We start from the raw sequence: 13,222 nt of genomic DNA on the forward strand, positions 1-13,222 counted from the left end.
TTGTATTTATCAAACACTTTTGGAGTACTTGCAAATACTATACATTTGAATGACAATGATCTTGCTTATATTATATAGAATAGTTCTTAAGTTGATTTGTTATTATAATATTGAATTTTCTTATTCAATAAGGGAAGTTGTTAGGAATATTTTTATAAATATTTTGGATTATGATAATAAAAAGTTATAAGGTGGAGATAAGCTTGTAGGTAGTGAATGGAAATATGAGGAAGAATGAGAAATACCTAATGGAGCAAGAGGCTCTGAAGGATAAATGAAATGTTTCGAGAACCCAATAATTTAGTTTTATCATTTGTAATATTTTTTTAATAATATAATTGAATGACTTTTTTTCATCTGTAAATGTAGATATAGTTGGTTGAATTATGTTAAAACCTCATATATTATTGTATTGATTATTTTATCTTTGTATTTTTTTATCTAACATTGTTTAGATTAAAACTTCTATTAGTATAATAAACCGACACCAAAGCTTAGGTTGAAGATTTATGGAAGAACAAAATATTACAGAACATACAAAAGGAAGACAAAAGGAGTTCCTATTAAAAGTGAGGTCAATTGCTCTCTCGTAAGGATGTGATACAATAGTATAAATATTACAAAAATATTAAATCATTTTTTGGTTAGAGTCGATTATCCTAATATTGGCTCAAGTCTAGTTCAAATTAAGTTCAAGATTTTAAATAATTTAATTCAATTCCAATCCAAATATTAAAAATAATTATTTTAATAAATAATTTGCATACTACTGTAGATTTGCACCAATATAAAGTGATGTGACATATGGCTTCATATGCCCCTACACTATGATGAATCAGAGAGAAATGAGGGTGGGCATCCAATCAATATGTCGATTTGATTCTGATGGGTTGTAGGTATATGGATATAGAGTAATAATGAAGTTGCATCACTGAAAAGTTGTCTTTTTTTGTGCTAATAATAATTGCAAGATATATAAATATATTTTGGTAATAGGATGTGTCAATTAATTTTTCTAAACGGATTTATTGATAATTGACACATAATATAAACTCAAATCCATTAAAAATAATTTAAAATATTTTGTATATTTCAAATTCAACTTATTCTATATACAAATTATTTATTATTTTTTAATTTCAAAAATAAAAATCATAAAATGTATTAGATGGGAAATTGGAAAAAAAGATTAAATGGGTAGATTGCAATTAAAATTCTATCTCTCTTAGACCCTTTCTGAATTCAAGAAGAGTCCGACTCTTTGGTGAAGAGCCCATTGATGACTCCTCTATAAGCAAAGAGGCATTTTTCCTTGGAATCAGACAGCAAAATCCAAACACAAGTACACCCCACATCCCCTTTTGGATGCCAAGAAAATGAAGGAAATCAGAGCCAAGAATCCAAACACCCCTTTTTTTGAACTTATTTTTCATCAACCCTTCCACCAACTTTCAAGCCACCAAAAAGAATTAAAAAAAAACCAAGCCATTTTGTTCTTTTGCATTTCTTAATTTGTAGTGGCCTTGAGAAATGAGCTCCACAGCTACCTTTAAATAAGGAGACAAAAAATTTGGGTAAAAACTCAACTACACACACCCTCAAAAGATGATCTTTTTTTCAACTTTCAAGTAAAGTCTCAAAAAAGCAGCTTTTCAACTTTCCAAAAAGCTGCAAATATTTTTTGAACTTGAAGTTCTTTTTCCCTTCTTTCTTTACTAAGAGAGAAAAAAAAAAAAAAAAAATTTAAAAACTATTAGTCAGAAAAATGGGGAAAAAATCTATAGAATAGTGGGTGAATTTCTTGGAAAGGGTGAAGCCAATGGAATATATGTCTTGAGAGGTATAGGATAAGAAGGAAAAAGGTAAGATTTTTTTTTTTTGCCTATTTCTTACCAAACATTCTTCAACCTCTTGTCCAAAAAGCAACCATGAGAGAACTATATCCCATCTTTAGTGGGTTGTCTATAATTTACCCAAAGATGACTACAAAAGTATTCAAAATTTTCTTTATTGTATGTTCCTTTCTCTCCCCACTAGGTTGGGTGATAATGAGTTATCATATATATTATTTTTGAAAAATATTAATTTTATTGATATTTTTATAGTTTTCCTTCTCATGTAGTTAGTGAGTGTTATTTTTATTTTTTAAAATATTTCATAAATTTTAACTACTTTTTTTATTACATTCAATTATTGCCCACCAACCATGTGAATAAGTGATGAAAAAATAATACAAATAACACTAATTAAAGTATTATTTAATATTGTTTAGGATTAATAATTTTGCTAAGACCAAGTTGCCTTTTGACCTAATTGCCTAATCACAAAGTTGATCTTTGACTACAAGAATCTTTTAAGCTAAATAAAAAACCCAATCAGCCCACATTCAAAAATGGGAACACCATCCCATGTAGAAGAGTATTTTATTTTTGTAATGATGGAAAGAGGTTAAAAAAAAATATTAATTTCAACTAACAAAAAAAAAAAGGACAAATAATAGAAAATGGTTAAGTATTATAACGGCACCTATTAAACAAAACATTCGAACTACTGAATATGTATGATGAGATCGATATTGTTTTGTTGAATTAAAGTACAAACTAATGAGATTAAAATCCAATGATATAAAAAATAAGATTAAAATATAAATAATAAAATCTAAAAATTTGCATGTTACATCATCATGATACTTTTTCAATAGAAATTGAAAAAATACACTTATATACTACACTCATGACAAGTGTTTTTTTATAAAAAATATTATTAAAAATGGGATATTATAAATTTGATTCCATAAAGAAAAAGGTGCATGATACATGTTATTGCGTACTATTCTATTTTTAAAAAATATATTTAATTTAAAAAAAATAAAAATAAAGAATGCATATGAAAGAAAAATTTCAAAATGCATACAAAAAAAAAAAGAAAACAAAAAGTCAAAAAAGTAATATCTTTCTCCACACCCTTACCTAACTCAACCACCAAATTATTGGAATTCCATCTCAATCATTGAGTTAGTAAAAGGAAAAGGTGGAAAGTATTTACATATCTTTTATATATATATATATTTGGGTTTGGCCAAAAAGGTATAGAGTGATACTTATAACATTTATGAAAATTTTAAACCTTACTTTGATAAAAATTTGTGCTTATGACATTGTTGAAGAAAATGACCATCAAAAAGAGATTAATGCTTAAAAAAAGTAAAATAAATAAATAAAAACATCAAATCTCTTAGTTCTAAGAGAAAAATAATAGTGTTCTTCTTCTCTTTGAAATGATGATAAATTTGGATAAGGAAGGATACTTTAATCATTATTTTTGTTTGCAACTTGGAAATTTTCTCAAGTACATGGAACCTTCATGTTTTGTTTTTTTCTTTCAAAATGTTTTTACTAGTAGACAAGATTTCAAATAGGTCCAAATGGTAATTCAAATAATAATAATAATAATAATAATAATAATAATTGTTGACATATTTTTTTTATTAATAGTGCAAGAAATCAATAATAAAATAATTTATTTTTGCATGAATAAATATACTAATTAAAAAGTATATTTAAAAATAGTTGGAGCCTACCACCTCTAGAAGTAATTAAGTTAATTCCATTTTTACCAATAAATTATTTTGAAAAATTTGTCTTTTCAATGAGTTAGGTAAAAATATATTCTTAAAATATGCCTAAGCAAAATAAAAATAATAAAAATAAAAACAAACTCTCATTCAATAAAAGTAAAAAGTTGATATGATACATAAAGTTTCCTTTTCCACAATGCATTAAACACATGTTAGGATTTTGTGAGGATAAAAAAAATTAATTTTTAATAAATTTGTAGGTTGGTATGTTCTATTAAATAAAAATATCTCAATTTTCTTAAAATTTTTAATTCAACGTATTCAATTTTTTTTTGTTTTTTTTTGTTTTTTTTTGTTTTGCATTAAATCTATATAAATTAATTGTATCAATATATAAACCCATATTTATTTGTATTATTAATAAATACATAGAATCCATGGCTAGGTGGACCCTTTAGAACCAGTGAATACTCCAAAATTAATGAACCTATACATTCAATATTTCAATGATTATTGAATCCGGAACTAAAGATTCAATTCTCACAATGATTTCGGATATTGATATTTCAAAAACCATCATAGCATACCAAGCCTAAATATATAGATTTGATAATTGATTAGAACTTTAAAAAAAATTGATGAAATATTTTTTCCAATATATGGTGAATATTATTTATGAAGTACATTTTACCTTTTAATATTATAGGGGATATCAACATACTACAATTTTTTTGTTATCTCGATTTGCTTTCTTCTATTTGGATAGATTTGGGTAAGCCATTTTCGATGTAGGGGTAGGTTTAGGAAGAAATGGAAGCGGGTCGGATTTTATATTGTCCCATCCTACTTAAATTTTTAACAATTATTTTTGTCCTTACTCTTTATAAATTATAAATTCCAATTTTTTTAAACATGCATATTATAAAAATCATTTTCCCCAATATCTTTTCGATTTTCTTTTTAGTCTTATATCCTAGCAACCCTAACTTCATCTTAGTCGCGTGAGAGTCGCCGGTCTTTCTGTCATCTCCTTCAACATACTCTTATCATCAACTCTATAATCATCTTAAATCTTGTAAGTTGTGTTTATTAAATTTGTTCTTATTTTGAATCTTCGTCTTATATTGTTTATGAATCGATCTTTGTTTTCTTGGCCTTTTTCATTTTTCTAAATTTATAATGAATGTTCTGATATTTGATTTTGATTCAAATTGTATTAGCGAATATAGGATTGAACATAGAGAAAGATCTAATTATACTAACTCGATTAATACCATCGGATCGAGGATAGGAAAAGATCTAATTATACTAGCTCGATCAATACTTGATTGTGTTTTTGAATTAGGGATAAGAAAATCCCTTCACTTTAGAGGCAAATTTGGGATTAGAGTTTTTTGTCATAAACTAACCCTTTTGACGTCACTACCAGTATAATTTAAATACCTGTAATTTAATGGATTAAATCAATCGATATTTGCTAATTCATTCAATAATTAGACTTGTTCATTGGTTCATAGAGTATAGTAAAACCAACAAACTAAAGACTAAAAAATTACATTAATCAAGATATTTAATATTACACAAAGATCATCATAGCATATCAAACCTAAATATATTACAAATGACAATGACTTCGAAAAAGTAGAATAAAGTTTGATAAATATTATTTACTATAGCATTTATCTTTAGTATAAATAACACTTTTCTATATGCTTTTGATCAATTTCATTTGAATGCATATATATAAGATCCGAACCATGCTTCTTTCTTATTATCAATTTCTTCAAAGTAGTTGATATTCTCTTCTACCCTTCTTGACCATGGACCTAAAACAAACCTTTTCAGTGCCTCAAACTTTTCCCAAACAATAAAGGTTGTTGCTAAGGGGATGAGAGAATTATTGCCCACTAAAAGTTAAAAGAAGACTGAAAAATCTGATTCAGGGATGTTGATTACTAGGGTTTTTCCTTTTTGAAAACTTCAGCTGTTTTTTATATTAGCAATCTTCTATATCTAAACATCATCTACTCAACTAAAGTGGCTAACTAATTTTGATCTAATCTACATTAAAAAAAGCTTCTTAATTTCAACTAACAGTGTCAACTCAAGTACTAATCCTAGGTATAGTATTATAGTAGTGATTAAAATCCATCTTTTGGGTACTTCATGTTCTGAGATTCCATCCCAGGCTAGTGGCCATGACTAGTCGCCAACTCACATATTCCTAGAGGACATGGTACAACATTTTAATAAAAAGGCCACCTTATCAAAAATAGCTTTTAGGATAAGTCTATTTGTTTTTTACCTCTTTTTTTTTTTTTTTTAATACAAATATTAAAAAAATATGTAAAAATTATTCATCTATCATCATTTTCTTCTTTTGCTTAAACCCCGATTAAAAGCTTAAAGCTCCCACCCTTTTTCTAGTCTCCATCTCCCCCCACCTTTCTCTATCCCATTTTAGTTTCTTCTTTATGTCTTTATCCTACTAGGGTGGGAAAAAGTAAGAAAATGAATAGAAAAGAAGAGAATGAAGGTGAGAAAAAGTAGGAAAAGGGATTAGAGGTTTTAGATGCATACTGATGAAGGAAAAATATAAGGGCTAACGACAAAAAGTTTAGCATGTTTAATAAATTAAAAAAATTAAATGAAATTAGGGGTTTGAGGAGAGGGAAAAAAAATAAAATAAAAGGAGAAAAATACAAATAAGAGCAGTAAGTTTTATTTGGATTTAAGCATAGGCATTAGGGGCATTATGGGTAAGTGCCCTAGGATCAACTCTTTGACCTCAACGACACCTACAAGTCAACCAATTTTATTTTGCTTGTTTGGTAGGACCTGCCGTTCCAGCTCTTTTGTTTCCCGGGCCGTGACATTTTACTCCAGAGTTGAATTCCCATGACTCCATATTTTCCGATTCCATTTTGGGAAACTATTAAATGTCAATCAACCCCTTCGCATCCGTGAATTTTCCTGGGATTTTCCCACCCTTTCTTCTCTGATCTCATGCCTTTCACTTACTCTTAGCAAAAAGGAGGAAAAATATAACTATGGACAGACGCCGCCGGAAGCAAGCCAAGACCCACAGTTCATGCTGCTCAGAGGGTGAGTTTTCTCTTTCCCTTTTCTTTCTGGGTTCTGGGGTTTTGTTTTCTCTCCCATCATTTCCCTGTTCTTAGCTCACCACCTCTTCTGGGTCATCCTTCTTTTCCTTGGTTTCTCAGAGGTCAGCAGCATTGCATGGGAGTTCATAAACATGACAGAACAAGAGGAAGATCTCATCTATAGAATGTACAAGCTGGTGGGAGACAGGTAAAATTGATAGCGATGATGCTCGGATCCTCATTCTTTCATTAATTTTTTGGGTAACCCATGTCGGAATTGAGCTCCTGAAATGATTTCTCCAGGTGGGCTTTGATCGCCGGCCGGATTCCGGGCCGGAAAGCTGAAGAAATCGAGAGGTTTTGGATAATGAGACATGGAGAAGGATTTGCAGGTATAAGAAAAGAGCTCAAGAGATACAAATTCTAATGTTCTCTCTGTGTCTCTGTGTCTCTCTGTCTCTCTCTTTGCCATTTTCTATTGTATGTCTCTCTCCTTTTTTGTATTCCTTTTTTTTTTTTTTTTTTTTTTTAGCCCTTTTGAGATTTACTTAGGTTTGAATTGAAATGAGGTTGGTTGAGACTTCTCTGTTGATTGTCTGACTTTGGTTTTCATTTATGAGGCTTAACCTTTGAGCGAGCTTGCATAAGATGAAGGTGGTTGAGACACCATCTCTCTCTCTCTCTCTCTCTCTCTCTCTCTCTCTCTCTCTATATATATATATATATATATATCCTCTCTCTCTCTCTCTCTCTATATATATATATATATATATATGTGTGTGTATGCTTCTTCTCTCGTCTCTCTCAAGAAAAAAAATCAAAAACCAAATGGAAGATGCATGCCTCTGGTTTTTCTTTTGTTTCCCTTGAAATCTCAACAACTTTTCTTGGGTATTAGAAACTTGGAATTGCTTATCTGCATCCTTGCTTGGAAGTTGAGCTTTTGGGTAAAGTTTCTGGTCGATCACGGGCCAACAGAATGGGAAACGGAGCTTTTTATACTAATAGAGTAATCGTCTTAGAATGGCTTAGAGAGGAGAGATTAATTATATGTCTACCAAGAGAAGATTATTTAGTGGAAATAATAAATTTTTTTAATCTTAAAATAGCTTTTTTCTTACATATTCAATGTCGATTAGTGTAATTTTATGTAGGGTTTTAAGGGTATTTTGTTCACATGTATAATTAGCAAAGTAAATCTGAAGTGTTTATTGAACAAAGTAATTTAATAGAAGCTGTTTTCGATGAATTGAACAATTTCATACTTGTTTGAATTCATAATAGGCATGTATTTTAACTTCATTTCATGAAGATTGAGAGAAAAGATCGAAGAAAGAAAGAGAATGAAAAAGAATATAATTCATCGTAAGAATTTATCATGGTTAAATGGATTAAATAATTTCATATGGTATAATTTGACAATAAAATAAGGATAATTCCCGTCAATTCTTTGTTAGAAAAAAATGAATTCCAATCATATTCTATATTGATGAATTAATAAAAATAATTTTGATCTTAAAATATGTTAACCAAAATAATTATTTTCAATGGTTTAATTTTATTGACTTATAAATGTCTTAAACCAAAAACCACTAAATTTATTTTATATTTACATCTCCAAAACCTTATCCTTAGAAACATTTTTGTAGCATACGATCAAATTTCTTTCTCCACTCTATTTAAGAAACATTACGAAGGGCTAAAAACAAATCTTAGTCTGATATAAGAAAAATATTGTATTTTATTAGTATTTACTGAACTGTTTATTTTGATTGTTGAATTCATGTAGTGAAATCTTTGTCATTGGATGAAAATACAAACGATGAAATTAAGGTATAAAGATATAAATAAATAAAATATAGGTATAAATTCACGAGATTTGATGGTGTACACATTGTACCATTGATTTGAATACAAAATCATAAAAGTTGAAAGTGTACATGTGATAACACCTTACCATTTTCATAATGTAGGAGGATCTTTTATATAAGAGAACCTTTTAAAAGCTAAAAAACAACTTTAGCAAATGAAATATAACTTTTAAGATACATGTTTGCATAACATTTTGAAACATGAGTTTCACTCTTTCTAACATGACACTCCTATTTTTCGTCGTACATGCATAGAAAGTTTGAAAATATTTAATTTATCCTTATATTTTGATTAAAAATAATTTTAAAATATAATTTTTAAGCATAAGATTAATCATCCCAAAAAAAAAATTCTAAATACCAAATCCTTGCCATACTAAACATAAAATCTAAACCATTAAATCTAGATTATTGAATAAAAGTATAAAAAATTACGATAAGACATAAAATAATGAGACCATTATCAAAATAGAAAACGATAAGATGTTGAATTTTTATTTTATTAGGTGATATGCTTTGATTGGCTACATCTTTTGGACACCATAGTTTTGCCAAAGGGCTTGCCGTGTCAACTTCAAAATATTGATTATTCTTGATACAAAAGAGTGACGGTGACATATCAAACATGCCATCACATATAAGCATAAGGATGTGTTGTTCACAATGGACCAAGCATTGAATGTATTTTGTATTATGGTCAGTAGGTACTATGAAAATTCGTATGCTGCCTGCTATATTATTGTACTTCTAGCCAAAACGAAGAGGGATTGGAGGCAAAACAATAGTGCCTAGATGAACCTCAATGTGACTTGGGTCTCCCATGTGTTAGATAAACCCTTCCAAAACCCTTGTTTGTGTGGTTGCCATCTTGAATACCGATTGAGAGGAGTAGGTTCAACCAAGTCATTTGGTCCTAATCCGCCAGTCACAAATCAGAATGGACCCCCCTTGGGCCTGTTCCTCTGTCACATGTACTAATTATCACGCTTTAGATTATTCGGATACCTCGCTTATAGTTATAGGAATTCTCAAAATACATGTCTTATTATCGTGTGAATGACAAAAAGAAATGTGAGAGTTTTGTACTCTTGGTTGAACTTGTCTGCGACCTTAATCGATGGCCAAGGATTGATCTTGAATATTGAAAAACAATTTTCGGTACCATAAATTTTTCAACCGAGAAAATAAGCGTATATACACTTTCAAACTAATGTTTTGATACCATGTAAATTTATTGTCTAACTTAAAAGTTATGGGTTAAATGATGAATCAATGATGGATATCGGATTAATTTAAGTTTAAAGCCATAAAACTACTTATATATGAACGATTTTAGTTAAATTGTTTTTATGTTTTAAACATGTCAATGTGGAACCATGTTAATATCATAACTATTAGCTCGTAAAAATAAAGTAATCACTTTCTAACTTAAGGTAATCACCAAAGAAATAAATATCTTTCAGACACTAAAGTATGTTGTCATCTCAATCATTAAAAGTAAAAGCAAAAAAATTATTGTAAATATAATCATATCTCATTACAAGTCATAATCTCAATATTAAAACCTTAAATCAAGCAACGTGGGTGTCCATGAACCATAATTGTTTTCAAAACAATGAAATCTAACTCAATTATTATGTTACTATTTTGGTGAATATATATCATTATAAAAACAATGAAATCTAACTCAATTATTATGCTACTATTTTGGTGAATATATATCATTATAGTGGAGGGCCTTCTTAACCTCTACAGTTAGTTTGAAAAAAAAATGTTAAAAAATGATTGTTACAAAACTAGTGATAAATTTACTACACTTTTTTTTTCACATTAGATGGTATTTTTTGAAGAGATATTTTCACAGTTTTTTTTTAATAGATACTTTTTACAATTCTACAAAATTAAATTTATATTAAAGATATTTCTTTAAAAGATATTTTTCCACAACTTTATTTATCAGTCATACACATTAAAAAAAATGAATTTATATTAAAGATTTCTCTTGAAGACACATATTTCCACAACTCCACAAAATTGAATTTATAATAAAGGTATTTCTTAAGAAATATCTTCCATAATTTTCATATTAACCACATAATAAAAAAAAATTGAATTTACACTAAAAATATCTCTTAAAGAGACATCTTCCACAATCTTACAAAATTAAATTTATACTAAACATATTTTTAAAAAAGATACATTTCACAATTTTTATATCGGTCATCCATCGAAAAAATTGAATTTTTACTAAAGGTGTCTCTTGAAGAGACGTATTTCATTATAAATTCAATTTTGTGAGATTATGAAGAGACATATTCAATATAAATTCAATTTTTTTCACTAAGTGGTTGATATGAAAATTATGAAATGCATCTTTTCAAAATAAATTTAATTATATGAAATTATGAAAAAATGTCTTTTTAAAAAATACATTTAGTATAAATTCAATTTTTTTTAACATGTGTTACTGATAATTTTTTTTTTTTATAAAAATATATCTTTTAGTATAAATTCAATTTTATGAAATTAGTGGGTATTAAATTCAATTTTTTTTAAATATGTATAAAAAATTATGATGTGACAAAAAAGTTTGTGTTGCATTTAAAAAAATTAATTTTAAATCCATCGTACTTTTATCACAAATCCTTAAGAGTGGGTGGAACTCAAATAATAACGCCAAGACTGACCCACTGTGACTCGACATCCACTGTGTGGACCATGAGTTGAATCCATAAAATCCACAACAGCCCATAAAAGAAGATAAAATACCAAAGAAAATAAGGGAATAACAGCTAGCTTGGGTCCATATCAAACCCATGAAAGCATGCATGGTCCAAATGACCTAGAATTGGAGGGTCATTTTCCCTTTGATAGGGCACGTCAACTGACCATAGTTTTAAGTGCTCCATTTTTGTTCCCTTACGCCATAAAAATGTGAACAATATGGCTCAAAAGTTTGGCTTACATGGTCCAAAGTCTATGAATTATTTACAGAAAGGCCAGACCTGCAACTTGGACTGCCAAATGGTTTAATCAATTTGTAACCACCCCTTACGTTCCATGTCTCATTTGTAAGAGGTTCCATGAGGATCGATTACCTTTTAGGGCAAAAATTTGAGTTACTTTAAAAGTAGGAGCAACTTGCTGCATACATCATATGTTGATATGATATTGTGTCCCATAATGTTGTGATGTCAAATAGATATACTTTCATTTTTTTTTATATATAAAAAATTTATTACATAGAGAATTATGGGATCATAAAAATAGACTCCCATAATCGGGGTTTTAATGATTTTTTTCTTTTCTTTTTGTATAGATGTTGTCTACTCTAAGTCATAGTCTCACATGATGACTTTATGATATATTTACGTAACAAAAAGGAGCTTGCTATTTATGTAGTGTTAAAAAAATTCCTTCTCAGTTAATGTAAAATCTCATAATTATAATTACTTTTCATACAAATACAATATTCTCGTTATGACTCTTATAAGATCATGGACTTACATAAATTGACACTCTTTATGAGCATATAGGATTCTTGTAATATCAATTATTGGATAATCATCCACGCCTAAAACGTATTTTAATGCCTAAAAGTTGGATAGGATGGTCATTACGTAAAGATTATATTGCACCTAATTTTTATGAAATATTTAATACTATTACTAATGACTTATGCCTTGTTTAGAGCAGATAATACATACATGGGAAGAAATAACTCGTTATAACAATTGAACATCTCTATAAAAATGTTTTTATTTTTAATAATACAATGAGTACTATTTTGGTTTTTGGTTTTTTGAATTATTTTCTTTGCTCGCGAAAATCGATTTTTTTGCATGTCATTATGAAATGAATTGCATTTTTCACTCTTTACCTTTTCATTTTATTTATTTAAATAGAGAACTTTGGGCCAAATTAAGCCTGACATTCAAGGACTTAAAGGCTCAAGTCTGGGCCAGGCCCATTAACATTTGAAAGGGCCATGTTTGAAATTACAAGGCCCGTTTCTTTAATTTCCTTCTTGGTATAACTTGTAACAAGTATAAAGTTTTGTGGGGTTCAATTATTGAATACAATGTCGAATAAAACATATATAATTATTTTAATTTTTATAAATAATTTATGTGACCATTATCTAGAAGGAGCAATTCGAAAAACTAATTCCAATAAAAAATATAAAATTAATTTTCTAAAAAAAAATATAAAGGATTTAATGAAAAGGTTTTCTAAATTGTTTTTATTAGAAATGGTTTAGGTGTCCAAGTGACTCGATCGGACCCAATTTTTAAAAAGTGGATGGAACAGTGTGTAAGAATTTTTTAACTACCTAGAAATTGCTCCTAATACTACAAATAATAATTATCACAAAGAACACATCATATATGTTTTTTCTTTTTAAATAAAAAAAGAGTTTTCTCCTTGAAGGTCATCTCTTGAAGTTTTTCGATTTTCTCCGTAAAAATAAAGGTTCAAACTCTTGTACTAGGAAAATTTTGAGTCATTCTTGTATTTGTAATTTCATTCATGACTCAAAATAAAAAACTTAAAATTAAAATAATCAAATTAAAATTCTTTGACACTTGGAACGTAATCCGATTTTATTTTTTTGTTAATTGATTTCAATCTTTTAAAAGCCTTTGAAAACAATTTTCAAAATCGGTTCT

The 13,222-nt window shown here is 28.3% G+C and overlaps 1 protein-coding gene across 2 annotated transcripts; it reads left to right on the forward strand.

Annotated features, from left to right (window-relative positions):
* The first annotated feature begins 4,534 nt into the window (after nucleotides 1–4,534).
* Nucleotides 4,535–7,350, forward strand: LOC100258469 (transcription factor TRY-like). Of its 2 annotated transcripts, XM_010663596.3 has the most exons (4): nucleotides 4,535–4,652; nucleotides 6,605–6,682; nucleotides 6,802–6,889; nucleotides 6,985–7,350. In XM_010663596.3, exons 2-4 carry the CDS (start codon nucleotides 6,628–6,630, stop codon nucleotides 7,106–7,108), a joined length of 267 nt encoding a protein of 88 aa, XP_010661898.1. In that variant the 5' UTR covers nucleotides 4,535–4,652; nucleotides 6,605–6,627; the 3' UTR covers nucleotides 7,109–7,350. The 2 variants fall into 2 exon arrangements, with proteins under 2 accessions (XP_010661898.1, XP_002281055.1); XM_002281019.4 differs by lacking the exon at nucleotides 4,535–4,652 and having other exon boundaries at nucleotides 6,378–6,682.
* Nucleotides 7,351–13,222: the final 5,872 nt, after the last annotated feature.

This window comes from Vitis vinifera, chromosome 15 (genome assembly GCF_030704535.1).
Source record: "Vitis vinifera cultivar Pinot Noir 40024 chromosome 15, ASM3070453v1".
Taxonomy (NCBI): domain Eukaryota; kingdom Viridiplantae; phylum Streptophyta; class Magnoliopsida; order Vitales; family Vitaceae; genus Vitis; species Vitis vinifera.